The sequence below is a fragment of the Eublepharis macularius genome, chromosome 4, assembly GCF_028583425.1.
Source record: "Eublepharis macularius isolate TG4126 chromosome 4, MPM_Emac_v1.0, whole genome shotgun sequence".
In the NCBI taxonomy this organism is placed as follows: Eukaryota; Metazoa; Chordata; class Lepidosauria; order Squamata; family Eublepharidae; genus Eublepharis; species Eublepharis macularius.
The window spans coordinates 93,366,543-93,386,745 of NC_072793.1; the positions used below are offsets into that span (position 1 = coordinate 93,366,543).

The 20,203-nt window shown below is 43.4% G+C and overlaps 1 protein-coding gene across 2 annotated transcripts; it reads left to right on the forward strand.

The window, feature by feature from the left end:
• Window positions 1–6,229: 6,229 nt before the first annotated feature.
• Window positions 6,230–20,193, forward strand: RMND5B (required for meiotic nuclear division 5 homolog B). 2 transcript variants are annotated; one of them, XM_054976009.1, is made up of 10 exons: window positions 6,230–6,603; window positions 7,022–7,187; window positions 9,008–9,153; window positions 15,653–15,787; window positions 16,125–16,225; window positions 16,788–16,954; window positions 17,335–17,500; window positions 17,578–17,680; window positions 17,798–17,952; window positions 18,464–20,193. In XM_054976009.1, the coding sequence occupies exons 2-10, from the start codon at window positions 7,049–7,051 to the stop codon at window positions 18,525–18,527; spliced, it is 1,176 nt and encodes a 391-aa protein (XP_054831984.1). In that variant the 5' UTR covers window positions 6,230–6,603; window positions 7,022–7,048; the 3' UTR covers window positions 18,528–20,193. The 2 variants fall into 2 exon arrangements, with proteins under 2 accessions (XP_054831984.1, XP_054831985.1); XM_054976010.1 differs by lacking the exon at window positions 6,230–6,603 and having other exon boundaries at window positions 6,680–7,187.
• The last annotated feature ends 10 nt before the right edge of the window (window positions 20,194–20,203 follow it).

A 20,203-nucleotide genomic window follows, 5' to 3' on the forward strand; every position in this document is an offset into this window, starting at 1 on the left:
CTTCTGGCTCTATGACTGTTGCTTTCTTTCCCCATACCTGGCATTGAAAACCATCACATTCACATTCTAATGGATGTTTGCAAAAAATTACATGCAAGCTAAAGTTGCTCTGCAATCTGTTCTTAAGAGTTTTACAAAAGTCAGTCAGCCAGTGTAGTAGTAGTAGTAGTAGTAGTACAACTACAACAACAACAACAACAACAACAACTGTGCTTCTAGACAGATCAGTGCCCCACTCAGAGTAGTGAACAAAGTTAGTGTTATCATTAACCCCACAATACAGCTAAGGAGAAGGGGCGAGAGGGTGGCTTACCCAAGGCCACCTGCTGAGATCATGGCAGGAGTGGGATTTGAGCTAGCAGAGAGCTGATTTACAGCTGATTCACTTAACCACTGTGCTACAGCCGCCACATAGGACCATGCATATAAATAAGGTAGAATACTCTGTCCCTGGTGGTGGTATTGAGGGAGGTTTTAGGATGCATCTTTTTCTCAAAGCAAAGAAGAAATGTGAGTATAAGATCCTATAGTGACAGTGCTCTCTGAGATGGAGAAATATATGTTTATTTATATCCTGCTTTTCTCCCAAAAGTGGCTTATACAATATGAAAAAACAGAAACAGGAAGCATGGGGGGAGCCTTTGGAATGCAGAGCATAGCTACTTCTCTCCCTCCCTGCTAGGAGACATTCCGTGCAGCTCTAAGGTAAGAACGTCAAGGCTGAGAGCCCTTTGGCTTCCACCTCTGCATACGTGTAGGCCAGCGTGATGTAGTGGTTAGTGTATTGTACTAGGATCTCGGAGACCCATGTTCCAGTCCCCACTGCCATGGAAGCTTGCTGGGTGGCCTTGGGCCAGTCACTCTCCCTCAGCCTCTTACCTCACAGGATTGTTGTGAGGATAAAATGGAGGACAGAATGATGTTATACGCCACTATATCCTCATTGGGGAGAAAAGAGGGATATAAATAGCTAAGTAAATATTTAGTACCCGTTAGCAGAGGAGAAACAAACTCAGCCAGATCTTACTCAGCTGCTGCTAGCATTGCTAGCAAGCTTGCAGGGTCTTCGACACTTCTTCTCTTGCCATGTTGTGGTGTCTACCTCCTGCAGCTTCTCTCCCAGTTTTAGAAAAGGGCGTACCAATAAGGGCTGGACCTTCAACTTGATCCCAGTTAGGTACACCTATATCTGCATACAGGATCAGGATGTGAGCTGTATAAATAAAGATATAGAAATGTACAATCTGTCTGTGAAATTGATAAACTTAATAATGGTAGTGATCAATTGATGAGGCCTTCTGCAAGAGTATGATACCTCCATTCTTATTAACCCCCAGAGGAGAATGCTGTTCAAATAATTGAGGGACTGAAGCAAAAGATCTGCTTTCATAAGTTCCTGGTGCAAAGATATTATCAACTTCCTCAAAGCATTTTGCTTTAGGACTGCCACCACCCAGTATAACGTATTAATCCTGGAGAGCCATCTTTTGTATGACACTACTATGATAGGTTCTTATCCTTGACAATTCTTCAGGTAAGTACGGAGTTCTAGTTGAAAGGAGTCTTATGGCACTCAGTTGCATCACTTGCTTTTACTCTCCAAGATCCCTGTTGCAATAGCTGCCCTAGTTTGTTTTCTGCCATCAATATACTTGGAGGTTAACTGTGATATTCTTGCTGTCTGTCAAGAGCAGAGAAAAGACTATTTGGTAGCTGATCTGATGCATTTTACTGGAGCAAGAAACTGTGTTGGGTATGGAAGGATCAAGTCCTGAATAACACACAGGGTTTGCAGGTACCTCCCTGAAGTATACTGGAGTTGAAGCGGCTAAGCATTTGATAATTTATTCATCTGATAAGCTGGCTGAACTTCATTGTCACCTCCCCTTCACCTTCAGAAATCTAATGCCATTACTGAATACCTATGATGTGTACATGGCCAGCGTCCAAGCCACAGGCAAAAAGCCACAGGCCTGGCTGGCTAAGTGAATGATGGAAAGTAGACTGCATAAGGAAAGTAGACTGGATAAGGATACAAGGCCTGGAACTGGATGTGCTTCCTAGTAGCCTAGCTGGATTTGACTCCTTCATGCTAGGAAACTGCTAAGGCTGAGCTAGTTTTTCTTGTGGGACAACTGGCTGTTGAAATAGCTTGTTTGTTTGACTATGCCCACGCCAGTCCAGGACTCTGTTGGCGCATCACTCCAAAATCCCTGTAGCAGGTTTCCACCCATCAATTAGAATTGTGGGGAGGTGAAGAGCAACCCAAGGGAGGGCGGCACCAAAACTTGGCAGCAAAGCTAGAAACCAAGCTGCTGGCTCAGATGCCACGGGGAAGAATCAAGGCGTTGCAGGAAGAAGCGGGAGTGTCTGCCATTTAGGGTTGCTGTACAAACCAGTTTCCTAAATTCCACAGGACTGATTCATTCCCTCTAAGCAGCTGGGGGCCGGGCAGGTGCCACTGATATGAGGAAGGCTACAGTACAACAGCTGTGATGTCCTGGCCCCTGCAGCCATCCTGGGCCTGGCATGTGCTTCCGCCAAAGGCCTCTAACAGCAGCTTTTCCTTCTTGGCCTCATGCCCAGAAATCTGGTCTCCACGGCCTCTCCTACCATGCAGACAGGCATGCCACTCTGGCTCCTATTCTTATTCAACTTCAAGCCATTTCCCTCAGGCATAACTTTGTATCCAGCTGGACCAAGACAGCATCTATTGTTCCCATTTTCCTTTTAGTCTGCCTTGGGATTCTTTCTGATCAGCAGGATGATTATTCCATTTCCCAATCCATAGGGGTACATCACTCAACACCCCTTTTCCATCTTACAAACAGTAAAAAATTGGACACTGCAGGTTTCCTGCCCCAACCCAAGCCAGCCATAGGTTGTCTCCTGTTACTTCCATTACTTTAGTCTCTGTTTATGAGGCAGATTGGCTGCTGAGTCACCTAAATCAATAACTTTAGTACTGAGGAACACAAACAGGTATTTAAGCTCCAATGTACCCGTATAAAGTTCCTTTGTCCATATGCCTAATTGTTGTGCATAGACCAAACCAATTTTGACTGCTCCTTAGCAATCAAACCAAATTTTAATACAAATATATGAAGCCAGGGACCAGCCATTATGGCTGTAAAACTGCCCAACCATATTACTGATCAATGTGTTTATTTAGACCACTTTCCTCTACAAGGTGGCTTACACTAAAACATAAGACACAATATACTGTATAAAAACATGCAACAGCATCCCCACAGCAATTTAAAAAAAAATCCCCACAAGCAGTTCTGATCAGTAACATTAAAACCAGAAGACTCACTTGAATAAAACTGCCTTACGTAAGGAAGGCAAATGGATGTACCTATAGTTAGGGATGGGTTGTGGTTCAGTGGTAAAGCCTGCTTTGCATACTGAAGGTCCTAGGTTCAATCACCAGCATCTCTAACAAAAAGGCTACTTTTATTGGTAGTGTGTTCTAGAATGTCAACTAGCTAGTATGTGTAGCGGTTTGAGTGTTGGACAAAGATTTTAGTGATTCAGGGTCAAATTCCCACTCAGCGTAGCCTGCTTTTCAGGGCTGTTGATGGGAGGATAAAATGGAGAAGTACTGATGTTGTAAGCTGCTTTGGGTCTCCACAGTGGAGAAAAGGGAGGTATAAATGTCCACATAAATAACTAACGAACCAAAAAAGCCCTGAACAGACTGACATTATTCTATGTATTGTTGAAGGCTTTCACAGCCGGAGAACGATGGTTGTTGTGGGTTTTCCGGGCTGTATTGCCGTGGTCTTGGCATTGTAGTTCCTGACGTTTCGCCAGCAGCTGTGGCTGGCATCTTCAGAGGTGCTACACCTCTGAAGACGCCAGCCACAGCTGCTGGCGAAACGTCAGGAACTATAATGCCAAGACCACGGCAATACAGCCTGGAAAACCCACAACAACCATGACATTATTCTAATTTTCCTATAAGAGGGGACAACCAGGAAGGCATGAAGGACAGTCCAGTAGTGACTACTTTGACTGACAGTAGTTCTCCACAGCACCAAACCTGGGTCCTTATGTATTTACAGCAACACGTTTTCCAACCAAAGTGTGATAAAAAATTTTGTCCACACGTTTATTAGTAAGGAAAAAAATTGTCTCCAAGCATCTACAATGCCGAATGGTATGTTTTCTTAGTTGAATACTTTCGTACATCTTGCCCCAGTTGATGGCTATTCAGAAAAGCAAGGAGACACCTTGAATGTTTCATACAAGTTTAATATTTTGCAATAGTATATAATAGGCACAAGACCACTGCCTACTGAGGGAATCTTCTGAGAAGAATATTAGTTTCTCTCTCTGGATTTGCTGATCTTGCACAGCTCAAGAACATGAACCCCAGAATTATGAAGCCCTCACTGTTAGGTATTTCCAACTTCATTACTGTTAGCCCTTGAGTATTAAAGAGGGGAGGTCAGGTAAAGAAACAAAACACATCCCAAGACTGAGATCACAGTTTGAAGAAGACTGAGCACCTTGATGAAGAGTGAGCTTTGATGAGTATATCTGCTAACAGAGAACAGTCATGTACCTGATGAAATGAGCCTTAGTCCACAAAAGTTGATGAAAAAATTGTTTTCAAGGTGCCAGAAGACTCGTGTTATGACATACAGAATAACATTAGAAAAAAACAGACCTCTGCCCTGAGGAACTTGCAGTTTCAAAAATAGGGAGAAGTTGGCTGCCTTTTTCTTATCCAAAATACATAAACCATTGGACTGATCACAGGAGAAAAATCTGGTGCTTGTAGTGGGCATAATAGTAAAGTACACTGTAATCTGGCAGTCCTGCAAACATGGGAATGATTAATAATGCAACTGTAAGATCATTCTAAACTCTTACATCATGCCAAATTTAGGATTCTGAGCTTTCCTCTGTAGTCTGGGGGAAAAGTCGAATTCTAATCATATTATTTCTGCTGGAGAACTGCTTTTCAGCTATATAGTTCATAAAGTAGCATATAACACTGTAAGAAAAACAACAGTAAACTACATAATCCAGCAGGAGATGCTTGAAAGATTGGCAGAATTTAAACAAAAAACTGTTTACAGATCTTCTAAAAGGATCAAGGGTTAGATCCACTAGGTTTCCCTCGGGAGTTCTACAAAGAAGATGCTATCTAGTGGAATAAACATCTTGTAGTTGTGAGCAAAACCAAGAAGTGAATCTGAGGTATTATCAACAACTGGCTGTTATATAAAGAGCTACAATATAAATTTAGGTACACCCTTAGTAATAAATTATTGAACTTCCTAGTGGCCCAGAAAATTTGCTATCTTCTTGCAATACAGAAGCATATGTAACATATATTAGGGCAGTGGGTGAATACAACCACATTCCCAATACATAAGGGCATATAAATTGTCTTAAGAAGGGGCACTGATCCAGCCCTCCACAGCAGCCCACAATGCTGTTCCTGAGAAAGTCTACTGATGGGGTGGGGGGCCCATAGGACTGCAGTTCCTGAGAAAGGCAGGGGGGTCATAGGCAAGGGAAGGTCATAGGACTGCAGTGGGAGGGCAGATTCAGCAGAAATAACTGCCCTCTCTTAAGAAAACTTAAAATGCATTTTTAAAAACTGTATGTTTGGATACAGGGTAATTAATATTTGTAATGGAGAAATTGCTATTCCTTGTGCTAGAGATCAGAGGCTGTAATAATGGATTTTTAAAATTTCCGCAGATTAACTTTGGTCCCTGGAGGTAACTGCAATAATCTTTGATGATGCAAAATACCAAAGTTATGTGGGTTTGACTGACTGACCCACTCAAACAGCATCTCTACTGTCTGACCTTTTATCTTCTTCAGTGGTGGATCTCACAAGACAGCCTCATTTAGATTTCAGGCATTATAAGTGTGAGGCATTTCCTCAAATGACTTAGATTGATGTTGCTCACTGTGTATTTGTTTTGGCTCAGAACTGAGCATTAAGGAACATCAACATCCCCCATGTTAGATTTGATTAGAAAACCACAGAGCTCTAATCTATTTAATAGGAACACCAAATTCTGGATCAGCTGAAGTTTCTGGACTGTCTTCAAAGGCAGCCTCTTCAGAATACAATAGTCAAATAAAACAAAGAAAAAAAAACATCCTGGGCATGCAATTTAAACACTGTTAAAGGCTTCTAGTGTTCCATGACTCCTAGAGTTGAAAAATTAGCACAAGCATTTCAGAACAGCTACTCAAAGCGTGGCAGGGCTGTGTCACCAGAGGAAGCAATGAATCTCGACCCATCTCGCTGCCTTCCACAGGCAGACAAAACTCTGCCCAACCTTCACAAACAGCTCCACGCGGGGTTCTTGAACCAGAAGTCGCTCTGATTCGCTACAAAATGGTTCGTTCCAGCCCGGCACGTCACTCCCTAATTTGCCAAAGCCAAACGGTTGGTTTCACCCAGCTGCTACCAGTGTATGGTTCATTCCAGGCACACCTCATCTAAATGAGGATGGTTTGCCCCATCTTTAGAGAACTTTATACCCATATAGGACCGCATCAGGGGAAAGAGGACAGTAACATATAATATCAGCTTGTTATCCTGGCCTCTCATTCCACCGCTCCCAGGTTAGTTCCCCCTTATTCTCCCCTCTCCACCCCTTTCCCCGAAATAGCTCAGTCCAGTCCATAGACCTACAAATAAAGGAATGTGCCATTGCGGGGAGGGGAGGATTTCGCGGCAGGGAAGTGTCTTCCCAGCTCAAGCTTTGTCTGTGGCGAGCGGACGGCTCCGGGGTCCTGTCCTGCTTCTGTCAATTTGGGCACTCCCAGGCTCTGAGGCCATGTTCACACGGCCAACCCTGACACGAGTCCCCGCTCTGTTACGCACCCCGCCTGAGCTATTCTTCCGGCTATCATTTCTTCCCTAACCCGCCCGGTTGGAACGACTAGTGCCGAACGACGGGCTGGGCATCCCCGGCCCTTGCTCCTTGCCAGGCTTCTCGTAGGGTCGGCGGCTGACTGAACGCCCTTCTTCCGCCTCCAGGTCGCGCAGAGCGGGCAGGCCGAGCCGATGGAGCGCTGCGCCTGCGTGGAGAGAGAGCTGGACAAAGTGCTGCAGAAGTTCCTGTGTTACGGCCAGCATTGCGAGCGGGGCCTGGAGGAGCTGCTGGTTTACGTCAGCCAGTTGAGGGAGGAGCTGGGCCCTGCAGGTACGAGGGCCTCCCCTCCCGCCCGGAGGCAGGGGAACGTGCAACGAGGAGGCGGGTGGGAATCAGATGGGAATAGGGATACGCCAAATTATTCAGAGGCCGAAGAAAACAGGAATCCTTCAGGACTAACCACATCTTTTCTACCGTAGGCTTTCCTGAGGTAGAGAGCACGTCATCAAATGCATAGGAGTGTAAATCCTTCACAAAGGGGGGGGGGCGGCGGCGAGAATCTTTACAAAGAGACTGTTCAAAACAAGATCAGTTCCATTAAGAAGTAATAATTCAGAAGCCACAGTTCTGTAACAGTTTTTAAATTGGGAGTGAGGCCCATTGCTTTCAATGTGGCTTTATGCAGAGTAAACACCACGTAGAATGATTGGTAGTCTTTTAAATTGCCATCGCTGGGTTAAAGTGTGCTTAGTTGTGTATTGGGTTGTGTCCAATGTACAGATCAAAATAATGAGAACAGAAAACAGCAAAGACCACCTCCAAGTCTTCTTGGATAATTCTGGTGCATTGGACCTTTTCAGGCCAGGCTAAAGGAAGGACACTGCCCTGGTAGCTTTAGTTGATGATCATTATCTTAATGCAGACAAAGGCCATGCTTCATTGTTGCTCCTTCTGGATCTAGCCGCATCCTTTGGTACAGCAGACTATGACATCTTGTTGAAGGATTTGGAGACAGAAGTGGGTATCAAAGGATGTGCCTTGGACTGGTGTAAATTTTTTCTCATGGAACAGACTCAAAAGGTTTCTGTTGGAGACCAGCTATCTCCAGAATGGGAATTATCTTGCAGGGTTCCCTCATTACTCAACCTCTATGTAAAGCCTTTAGAAGACCTCATTCATAGCTATGGAATTGGATGCTATCAATATGCAGATGATGCCCAGCTCTGTATCTTCCTATCCATACCACTGTGGGATGAAGATCTTGGGTTGCTGCCTGACAGCTGTGGTCAAATGGCCGAAAGTGAACAAATCAAAATAGTTTGGACCTGGGGATGTTGTTTATTTATTTAGAAAACATATATGCTGCCTCTCTGCAGACTTGCCTGAGATGGCTCAAAAACAACAATATAAACCATAAAAATTAACCAAGAGTATGAAAGCATAAACAACGAGCAGCAGCCTAAAGTGATATTCAGAAAACAGTCTACAGGAAGAAACATACCATAAGCATGATTAAAATCCTTTAAAAGTTTGGGTATAAAGAAATGTTTTAGCCACTCACTTAAAGGGCAGTAAGGTAGATGCCAGGCAAACCTCATGGGGGAGGGCATTCCAAAGATGAAGTGCTAACACTGACAACTCTCTGCCTCTGGTCTCCATTTGTCTCACCTCTGCAAGTAGGGGAACAGAGAGGAAGGCTTGGGAAAAGGATCTGGTAGGCTGGATTAAGAGTAGGAGTGGTGCATGACTGAAGCAGTTCTCTTCCTATCTGTTGGTCCCTCTCCTCTCCTAGTAGTAGATTGGATTAGAGGAAGAGAGGAAATATGTTACCTGCCTGTTTGGGATGTTCTTTCACCTGTATTGTAAGCTAATTGGTGTTTTTTGTTCATTTGTGAGCTGTAGGGTTTTTAGAATTGGTTCTGCTCCTGCTCCTGCTCCAAGGAGAACACAGTATTTCCTAGTTTCCTAATACATTGGATCTGCTTCTGTTGAAGCTAAGTTTCTCCTAATGTCTGGGAAAAGATTTGGTTACTGTTGTATCAAGCTGTTTTCAGATAGCAGTTGTGGGCAAGGAACTTCTTTTTGGTCCTGTAAACTGTTCCTCAGTCTAGTGCCTGCACTTAAAATATCATTGCTGTCTCCTGCTGCAGCCTTACAACGGACACCACTGTCTGCCACACTCTCCCTGGTGATGTCCCAGTGCTGTAAGAAGATCAAGGATACTGTTCAGAACCTAGCTTCAGATCACAAAGACATTCACAGCAGCATTTCTCGGGTGGGCAAAGCAATTGACAGGGTGAGTGTCTCAATCTGCTTAGGCTGGGGTTTCAAGAACAAGATGGGAATCAAGGCATTTCAACCCAGGTATTGTGTAATTAGGTTTTCAGCTTAAAATGTGTCTTGCCTTTGTTGTCATGCAATAGAACTCATTCGAAAAGCATTCCCACTATTTTTTGTTTCACTAACATACACTCTGCAATCAAAATAGCTTGTTGCTGTATAGATGGACAGATGTTTCTGTATGCTGCTAGGTTTCAGAACTAGTATCTTTCCTCATGTGTATTACACAGAAACCTAGAATTTTGCCTGAAGGAATATCAAATTTTGTTCCAAGAAATCAGATTATCCAAACTGTAATTCATCATGTGAAGTAAGCACACAGATATGTGATTTGTATTGGTTGAACAAGTTTTGCTTCCCCATCATCTCCCCTTTTCATTTAAACTTTGTTTTAATACTAGGGATTGTGATTTGGGGAGACTGAGGGATGGTAGTTGAGATTTACTAGATCAGGAGTTCCCATCCTTTTTGAGCTTGTGGGCACCTTTGGAATTCTGACACAGGATGATGGGTGCAACCACTAAATGTCTGCTGAAAGAGGGGAGCCAACCGCAAAATGTGAGGGAGCGAGTTCATGCATAACTATAATAGTCTCAGTTCACGTAAAAAGATATCCTGGGCTAGACCAGTGGAATACCTATCAGAATTTGAGATCACTGAATCTTCAGATACAGACACGTCGGGTGACGAACACGCTGGGATCAGGTTCCTCCATAATCAAGTAGTCCCATTTAATAATAGGGGACATTTTTAGGCAAGATGCAGCCCCGCACCTACAGGAGCAGGAGACGCAAGACTCACAGTGCAATCCTAAGCAGAGTTACTCCATTCTAAGCCCATTGATTTCAATGAGCTTAGACTGGAATAACTCTTCTTAGGATTGCACTATTAGTCTTTATTTTCATCCAGATATATCAGTATGACTGAATGATCCGTTTTGAATAAAGGTTTGGGATTTGTCTCAACACCCCAGTACGACACTTTTCGCCCACGGGGGACTTATTTAAACTTATTCGCCTTATAAAACGAAAAACAATTCTTTGGCAGGCAAGGTAGACCCATGGGTTCGCAGGGTATTATTAGACAAAGATCCATGTTTGTTCCAAATGTCTCAGATGCTCAGATAGAGACATTTGAGAAACTAGTCACGCAGGATGTCATTAGACTGGAGAGTAAGGACCAACATATTTGGCATAATTTGTCTAAACTGAGTGGAGAGCTCTGGATTCTTTAAAACAAGATCCAAATATTGTAATCAAACCAGCTGACAAGGGCGGGGGAAATGTGGTCATGAATACTAGTGACTATGTAGATCAAGATGGGTAGCTGTGTTTGTCTGTAGCAGTAGAAAAGAGCAAGAGTCCAGTAGCATCTATAAGACTAACAAAATTTGTGGTAGAGTATGAGCTTTTGTGAGCACCTGAAGAAGTGAGCTGTGGTTCACGAAAGCTCATACTCTACTAGGGACTCTGTACATGAGGTTAAACGGCAATTGAACGATAGGACAAGCTACTCCCCAATACCACAAGATCCAACATCACAAATTGAGAGAGTAATAAAATAGTATTAGATGAGGCAGTATTAGGAGGAGAAATAGATGTGCCCACCTATAAAGCACTGTTGAATTCATGTCCTCGGACACCTGTGTTTTATGTGCTGCCCAAAGTACACAAGGAGGGTTTTCCTCCCCCGGGCAGGCCCATTGTTTTGGGCACTAACTCAATACTAGACCCCCTAACCTGCTATTTGGACAGCTTTTTGCAACCAGCTGTGCAGGGGCACATGACTTACCTTAAGGATACCATGTGATTTATTGACATGATAGAGAGGTTGCAAGTACCATCAGAAGCTTTCTTCATGACCATGGATGTCAAGTCGTTATACACTTGAATTCCTCATGAATAAGCCTGTAGGGTAATAGAAACAGTCCTGTATTTGAGATTGAGCCAAGTACTATCTACCCTGTTTCTTTTAAGTCTGCTAGATATTGTTCTTGAAAGAAATTATTTTCGTTTTCAGGACCAATACTACCAAACTAAAGGTGTGACTATGGGGTGCTCTGCTGCCCCCAGCATAGCCAACTTTTTAATGGCTGCATTGGAAAACAAGCATATTCTGAATAGGGAACATTTTTCAAGCAAATAATTTTTCTGAAACAATTTATTGATGATCTTTTCATAATCCTTAAAGGGCCAGATGCTGCTGTGGATTTTGCCAAGTGGATGGATTCAGTTAACTCTAACAGTAGCTACATTTGGCAAGGCCATCCTCATTGTATAAGCTTCTTGGGTGTTGTAGTATATAAACAAGGAAACAACAAACTTGCTTTAAGACCTTTTAGGAAAGGGACAGATCGAAGTTCCTACCTATATTACTCTTCCTTTTATCCAGTCCAGTTGAAAAAACACATTGCCTTTGGCCAATATTTAAGATTCCACAAAGATGCAGATTATGTGAAGAAAAGTGAAGAGCTCAGTTGGGAGTTTCAGGGCTGGGGTTATCCAGACAGGATGATTACAGAGGCTAATTCAAGAGCACGGAGAGTGATATGTAGTTCCCTCCTTATACCTAAATGCAGATTGAAGTAGGACCGTATTTGGTGGGCCTTATACTATATATCCAAGTCATCAAATATAGCTAAAATAATTACAAGGAACTGGCATATAATCAGTAGTATTGAGGAGTGTGAGCTGATGCTGTTAATAGGATTCAGACGAACATGAAATTTAAAAGTCATCTTGGTGCACACAGATTTTAAGCCATTTAAAATTAATCATCAGCGTCCCATGGGACATTTTCCATATGGACATTCTCCTTGGATTTGTTACACTATGAAAGTTCACGTCTGTAAAAAGAATACCAGCAGTTTTTGAAAACGCTTGTACTTGTTGGTTAAAGACTGAAGTGATGCTTGTTGGGAAGGCAGAGATCTTGAAGGACATTGTACTCCCACTTTCGATGGAGTTTGTCTGACACTTGCACACTCAGTTAAGAGCCTAGGGGTTTTACTGGATCCAGCATTATTACTAGAAAAACAAGTTAAGGCAGTGGCAAAAAATGCTTTTTGCAACCTCACTCTAGCCTGGAAGATGGCTTCTTATCTGGACACGGCTGACCTAGCCACTTGGATCCATGCTATGGTAACATCAAGGCTTGACTATTGTAATGCTCTATACATTGGCCTCCCATCTAAGTTAACTAGGAGGCTCCAATTAGTGCAAAATGGTGCAGCTTGATTGTTATCAGGAGCGAGCAGGAGCATGAACATCACTCCCATCCTACAGTCGCTCCACTGGCTACCCATCATTTATTGTGCCAAGTTCAAGGTATTAATTTTTTATATATATATATTTTTATTCTTTTTAACATCTAAAAACAATAGACTACAAAAAACTACAATAATACAAGGAAAGGGAAAGAAGGGAGAATAAGAAAGGGGGGAAGGAGGGGGTGGAAAAAAGGGGAAGGCAACTTACAAACACTAAACACTACACTTCAATGCTTTCCCTTCATACGGCCATAATTAAAAAAATAGCTTAATAAAGTAATGATGGAATGGTTGATCTTACAAAATACAAATTACAATTCAAATTAAATCTTTTTCCCCCCTCTGGGCCTCGGACGCAATTCTCTCTGAGCAGCTACAGCCGCAGCGCTCGTTTCCTCCTCCCTCCCTTCAGGCTTCGAATCTTCTTCTTTTTGCTTGATGTCTGGCCCAAATTCTGGATTTTTGTCCACAAAATCCCTTAGCTGATCTTCCGAATTAATCTTGTAAGCTTGATCTTTTTAACTAAACCCAATTCCTTCCGGAAGTAGCCATTTGTACTTTATGTCACGTTCCCTCAAAAGAGCAGCCAGCTTTTTATATTTAAATCTTCTCTTACGAACTAAAAATGGAACGTCCTTCAGTATTTTGACTTTATTTCCCAGAAAGTCCAGCTCCGCATTATATGAGTTATATAGGATATTGTCCCGGACCCTCCTGGATAAGAACTCAATAACGATTTCGCGAGGCAGCTGCCGCTTCATTGCATATTTTGAAGATGCCCGACGGACTCCCAAAATGGCGCTTCTTACTTCTTCTTTAGTTGCCCTTGCGGGTGATGCTAAAAGTTCCGAGGCAAGATCCCACAAATCCTCGTTTTCCTCCTCTTTAACATTCTGGAGACGCAAAATGGTCTGTGTTCGTTCCACTTGCAGCCCAATCAGCTGATTTTCCACCAACTTTAGCTCCTTCTTCGTTGCTCTTGTAAGAGACGCATTTTCCCGAGCAGACTTCTCTGCCCCCCCCCCACTACTTCCTTAATGGCTTTCACATCGCTCTCAATTAAGCCCACCCTTTGATCTGTTTCGTTCAGCTTGTCAACAAAGGGTTTTATGGCCTCAGTAACCGATCTTTTCACCAGTTCCTCGAGCGACTTGGCTCTTCCCTGCAGGGCAGCCGAAACTGACTTGCCCAAAGCAGGACTCTGTTTTTTTGCTGCCATTTTAGGGGGGGGGGGAACCGCAAATCTTCCGAGACTCTGCGAGGGGGGAAAAATCCGAATCTTCTAAGCTTCAGATCCCACCACTCCTTCACATGCGCTTGTAGTAACAGAAGGGATTCGCTTACTTACAGGCTTCCGCCTAATCCTGTTCTTTGCCGTTTTCCATAGCCCGGCAGCACACAAGGTGCTGCGCACGTCTGCCGGCCTCCATAGGGACAAACGGGCAATTTACCCTCTGCCTCAATCTGCCAGAGGGTTCTTCCCGTCACGTCCCGGACCCAAACTCCCTCCCTGGGAGCCCTGGGGGCTAACCTTTGTAGATCAGCCGCCCGGTCAGGGTGCTCGGCCGCTTCTTCTCGGACCTGCCGAGAGGAGCGTCCGACATGGCTGCGAAAACGAAAACGAATGAAGTTCAAGGTATTAATTATTACATACAAAGTTCTTCACGGCTTTGGTCCAGCATACCTACGGGACCGCCTCCCTCCCCATGTTCCTCTATGGCAGCTTCGCTCATCTGAACAGGGTCTCCTGCAGGTGCCAGGCTGCACACAGGTGAAGTCAGCAGCAGCCCGTACAAGGGCTTTCTCTGTGGTGGCCCCTATCCTGTGGAATGACCTGCCTGAGGAAGTCAGAAGAGCCCCCACTCTCCTGGCTTTCCGTAAACGATGCAAAACCTAACTATTTAAAAAGGCTTTTTACTCAAATGGGAGGGCTGTATTGTAGGGATGGGGTCTCAGATGCTTCACTAACAAGTTGGGGATCATAGACTTCATCACCATTTTTACTTTATATATTATCTGCTGCTTTAAAAATGTACTCTTATGTACAACCAGCACTCCATGTTGTCTAATATTAGTCCTAGGATTGATTATGTTTTGCTCCAGTATTTTTTCTACTCTGTCTTGGATCCTTGCTAATGCTCTGTCTTTTAAACTTGGATCTGTTTACCTTATGGTATTGTATTGAAATGTAGCTGATACTGATTGTATTAACCTCATACTGTGTAATCCGCCTTGAGTCTCAGTGAGAAAGGCAGCTATAAATGACGTAAATAAATAAATAAAGGCTCTTGACAAGAACTCAATACTCCCGATTTGAAATTACCTGCTTGAAGTTTTTGTACAACATGCACTATATTTATTGAATGATATCTTTGTATATTGGAATGTTTATAGGTATTTATTGTTTGTAAATTTACATATTGTAGGTTTTGCACTGAGAGTACTTTAGCACTTCAGATGATAAAATTCAATGATATTTTGCATAATGTATTAATTGCAGTATTTCCTCAGAGAGGTTTCCTTTTTTGTGGTAAGGCATATGGTTGAGGCTAGGCTACGGGTGAGCATTCCTACCGGTCTTCTGATAGGGGAGCACAATTCCCTCCCTGATTTTTCCACCAGCTGGACCACTGCCACAACTCCATCTCCCACTCCATAGAATATTTGGTTGGGGTTGGAAAAACGGGCCACCATCTAGAGCTGTTTTATTACAGAATTGTATATTTTATGTTTTTTAAAGCAAATTTTACTGTAAATTTCAATATTGATTTTATCCACTCTGAGTCCATTCATAGGGAGAGTGGATTATAAATTTAATCAATCAGTCAATAGTAATGCTTTAGCATTTCAGACAGCTCTGTTTAACATGAACATATTGCTTAAAATGTTTCCTTGCACACCTGTCTTTACCTTCAGTCACACAGCCCTTGTGTTGTTAGCAGCTGCTGCCAAAGCAGCTTTCTTAAAAATATGTACAATCAGATCTCCAGTGGCCAGTCAGAAGCCCTGCTGTTTAAAAGTCCTGCCAAGTTTCTAAAAATATTTGGAAATTTTCTGGTGGGGGAGAGCAGTGAAAAAAACTGTCCTACATATGTGTTTTAGGGGTTTGAAAAACTGATTGCAAGTAGGACTTCCTGTTAGCACTCTGAAATGGCTGTTCCCCCCCCCCCCGCCCCCTCTGTTACAGAATTTTGATGCAGATTTATGTGGCATTGTTCCTGCAATGGTCTGGGAATCTCAAGAGAAGCAGATCCTGGTGCTGGCCATTATAGAACACCTTTACCAACAAGGGATGCTTGGAGTTGCTGAGGAGCTGTGTCAGGTACTGGGATTAAAGGAGATACAAGGGGAAATAATCCTCTGGTGATTTTAGCTCTGCATTGTGCTGTGCCTAGTGACCATTGCTCGGCACTGAGTGCTTGACACTCAAGATTTCTGTTCCTTGCCTACAAATGCAAGGTTAAACAGCAGCCTGACCCTGCCAGCCAGCTTTATTGTGAAGTATATCTGACTGCCTACTTCTTCCACCCTGCCTGCAAATTAGGGAACTTTGTTTGAAGAGCTGTCTGGGGATATTTGTTTTCCTTTTGCATGCTCTGTTACTTGGAGAATGGGATGGAGATGTGTCCCTATTCAACTTTCAGATTTTCTGTCCACAGGAATCCACCATGAATGTGGATGTAGATTTCAAAAAGCCATTTCTTGAACTTAACAGTATTCTAGAAGCTCTGCACAAACAGAACCTGGAGCCAGCCCTAAGGTAAAAATGAAGTGATTGTTTCCCCTCATTCTGTATTTCCTGGAAGGATTGTTGTGGAGTTGAGCGTATGCTTCAGGACAAGGATCCTTGAAAAGGGTTGGATCCAGACTAATGTTTTTGACAGCGCAAGGATTTCTGCCACAAAGTATTTCGTTCCTGCCTTTCCTATAGGAAAACCATACTCTGTGGATGGAATTCCTGGCAACTGTTGAATCGCTAGTTTGGATCCAACCTGTAGCTGGTTCCTAGGAAATTCCTAGGGGCTCATCTCCTTTGTGCTTGGAGAAGCATTGAGAACTGGAACTTGCCTTTCTCCAACTGGTTCTGACCCTTCCCCCAAATCCAGAATATATCTGGTACTTGACAATAAATTCTGCATGTTTGGCCTGTCTCTCTGCAAGCTTTGTGAGCCCAGAGACTGAGGGCATTGCTACCATTTTCTACCTGCCCTAAGACAGCTGGTCTGTAAATATGTGATTTGGATAGGAGTATATCCTCTTGTTATGACAACTGCTCCATCATGTTCTCTTTCTGGTAATAAGAAGTGATGTCCTTTGCCCAGTTGGGCAATCTTTCACAGACAGCAGCTGGCAGAACTGAACAGCTCTCTAGAGTTCCGGCTCCATCGGCTCCACTTCATCAGGCTTCTTGCTGGTGGCCCAGGCAAGGAGCTAGAGGCACTGAGCTATGCACGCCACTTCCAGCCTTTTGCTCACCTACACCAGCAAGGTGAGGCTGTTTGGAAGCCTACTCTGGCATTTGCCTCTTGGGAGGGATTCATCTTTCCTGCCAGGATGTCCTCTAGTGAGAAATATTCTTCCAGCATTTCTCAACAGAAGTTCCATTTGGCAAAATTGCTGTGGAACTTACTAGGTGGAGTCAGTTGCCAAGTTTGTCCATTAAAGGGGAGCCCTTTAGTACTGGTGTTTTAACCTTCCCCTTTTAGTAGAGAGCGAGTTGAGGTTGCCTTGCCTGAAAAGGGAGTTATTGGTACACGTACCAATGAATAAGCCAAATCAGTTCCCGAGAATTAATTGCAGAACAAGCCAGAGTATTGTGTTAGTGAAACATGTTAATGTGAGTGATGCTTCCTGTATCTTGCTATCCAGAGATTCAGGTGATGATGGGCAGTCTGGTATATCTACGCCTGGGCCTAAAGAACTCTCCATACAGGCATCTGCTAGATGATAGCCACTGGACAGAGATTTGTGAAACTTTCACTCGTGATGCCTGTGCCCTGTTGGGCCTTTCAGTGGAGTCTCCCCTGAGTGTCAGGTAAAGCTTGAAGTGGGTGGGAAAGGCAGTAGGGCTGGGCAGTGCTGGGCAGTGCTGAGCTGTCTCTCCCTCTGCAGCTTTGCCGCAGGATGTGTAGCACTGCCGGTTCTGATGAATATCAAGGCTGTGATTGAGCAGAGACAATGCACAGGTGTCTGGAGCCATAAAGATGAGCTGCCTGTGAGTGCCTAGCTCATTCTGTGAAAGGGTGCTGGGATGGAGGAGCCACAGGTTTTGTATGGGGACGTACTTGAAGAAGCAGCTGTAAGAGGGCTAATTCTCTTGTTGCTCTGACAGATTGAGATTGAGCTGGGAATGAAGTGCTGGTACCATTCGGTTTTTGCATGCCCTATCTTGCGCCAGCAGACGACAGATTCTAACCCACCCATTAAGCTCATTTGTGGACATGTCATCTCTCGAGATGCTCTGAACAAACTCATCAATGGAGGGAAGTGAGTGATACTGAATCTTAATATTTGTGCCTGGAATTCTCAGAATTGTTTGATGATAAACATCTAAAAATCAGATACTTGGGCTAGTGAACAGTCACTAGGCTATTCTATAAGCACATTGAGAAATACTGCAGGATCTCCAGACCCTTGAAGGTTGCAGGCAATTTCCTCACCTTTATTCAGCGGTTTGGGATTACCATCACTATGCTGCTTCTGCTGCCCTCTGCTGGTTACTGACAGAACTGTACTAGTTGTAGCGGGAACTCCAGGAGAGTCTTCTGTCATAGCTAAAGTAGGAAACCTCAGAGCCAAACTGGCTCTCTTCTTCTTAATGCAGAGGCAAGAGGTGTGCGCAGTGGGGCTGTGGCAATGGGATTTACTGGTAGATCATGGAGGAGGCTCCAAAAAGGGGCTTTCTCCTCACTTTCTTCGTAGTGTACTTTTGTGAAACTTCTTGCTGACCAGCACTCTGTATCCTCATTTTAATCTCTGCCTTGTCTTTTTTCTGCAGGTTGAAATGTCCATATTGCCCCATGGAGCAAAACCCAGCCGATGGGAAACGCCTAATCTTTTGAAAATGACATGCCTAGGCAGTGCTGTGCTGTTGGGGAAATGGACTGTGGGAATAAGCACCTTTTGGAACAGGGCTTGATGTGGAAGTATAATGTGCCTGCAAGAGTTTGCATTGGCCTGCTGCACTAACTGCTGTAGCCCTAAAAGCTGCTGCTTGCTCAGTGAGGCAGAACAGCAGCTTCCCAGGTCAGAGGAGAATTGTTTCTTAGAGGTGCTGTAAGCTACAACATGTGATTGCATACACATGGTACCATTTTTTTCTCTGCCTAGGCTTCTTCATGAGGGGCATAGCGGAGCAGCTGGCAGCTTCCTACCACAATATTTTGCCCTCTCCCCATGCACCGATCTAGTCTTGTTGGGGTTAGGGTTGCACGATAATATATGCTGCTTCTGCTACTTCATACTACCTTGAAAATAAACCTCTGCCTCCTATTTTGAGCAACTTGATGGAGAAAAGCATGTGTTTGAAAAGGGAAAGTATTTTTAAAAACTGAGCCCTACACTCACTTAAGTTAGAAAAGATACCTTTGAAATGTAGTGCTGATCTTTTAAGGAAAATTTTAAAGTTGATGGGAGAAGAGAAAAAACAGCAGACACACAGCACTAACAAAGGTGATCTCTGAATCTTCTGAAGGGGTGGAAACTGGCCCAAAGTGCAGCCTTTCAGAATAGAGGTAAAGTGTATGTCATTACTGAATACCTCCTACTACCAAACTCCTTGCACTTAGATAACTATCTCATCAGAAAAACTGTATGGAAGGGTATCATACCTGCTGATATTTAGAAGCCAGTTTGTATCTTTCAGTAAATATAGAAACTACGAAGTTGTGGTCCCCATTGGTATCAAGTGGAAGAACTAGAACTATTTTATACAGGATTTAAGAAATCTGGTGTAGCCATCACTAGAATACTTAGTTTGATGGATATAGGAAAGATAAAATGCAATTCTTTGCTCCTCACCGTGAGTTGAATTCAACAGTTGAATTCCAAGTAATGCTGTGACTTAATACACATTTGAAGCAATGATAGTAAAAAAGGCTCTGTAATATGAGTTAGTAAGGATTTTTAAAGCCCTCTTAAATTTAACAAAATGCTAAATACCAATAGCACATCATTATACAGAACTCCCTTGAAGCAATGGGGAAAATGCTGACACTACCAGCAAAAAGCAAAACAGTAGATGCCTTCATCCCTCAGCTTGCTAGGGAAAATGCTACATGTGGTAGTTTTGTGATGTGGGACTCCAGAACTGGGCCTGACTAGCTGGGGAAAATGCTGAGAAGGGTATAGGATAGTGCATATATAAACACTTTAGAAAAGATCCTGCAGACAGGAGCCAAGCTATTCAACTTAAAGGCAGCCATGACTGTGTGAACCAGTTCCTATAAACTGTGCATCAGAAAAACTGTTATGCTTTCAAATAATCTCCCGAAAGTAGCTGTAGGGTAGAAGTCACTACAGGCCTTGAGAAGGACATATTCAGCAAGTATTGTATGGTTTTTCTGACATCTCAGTTGTGGCCTGTTGATTTTACAAAGGGGTTTTACCCACTGCATGTAATCTTAAGGGTTTTTTTTCCCCTTCCACTTTCTGCTTGAGGCACTATGAACTGCCACAACCAGAGAAGGATGGCAAAGAAACAATCTAAATAAACTTCTTTTCAGATGATGTGGAGGAT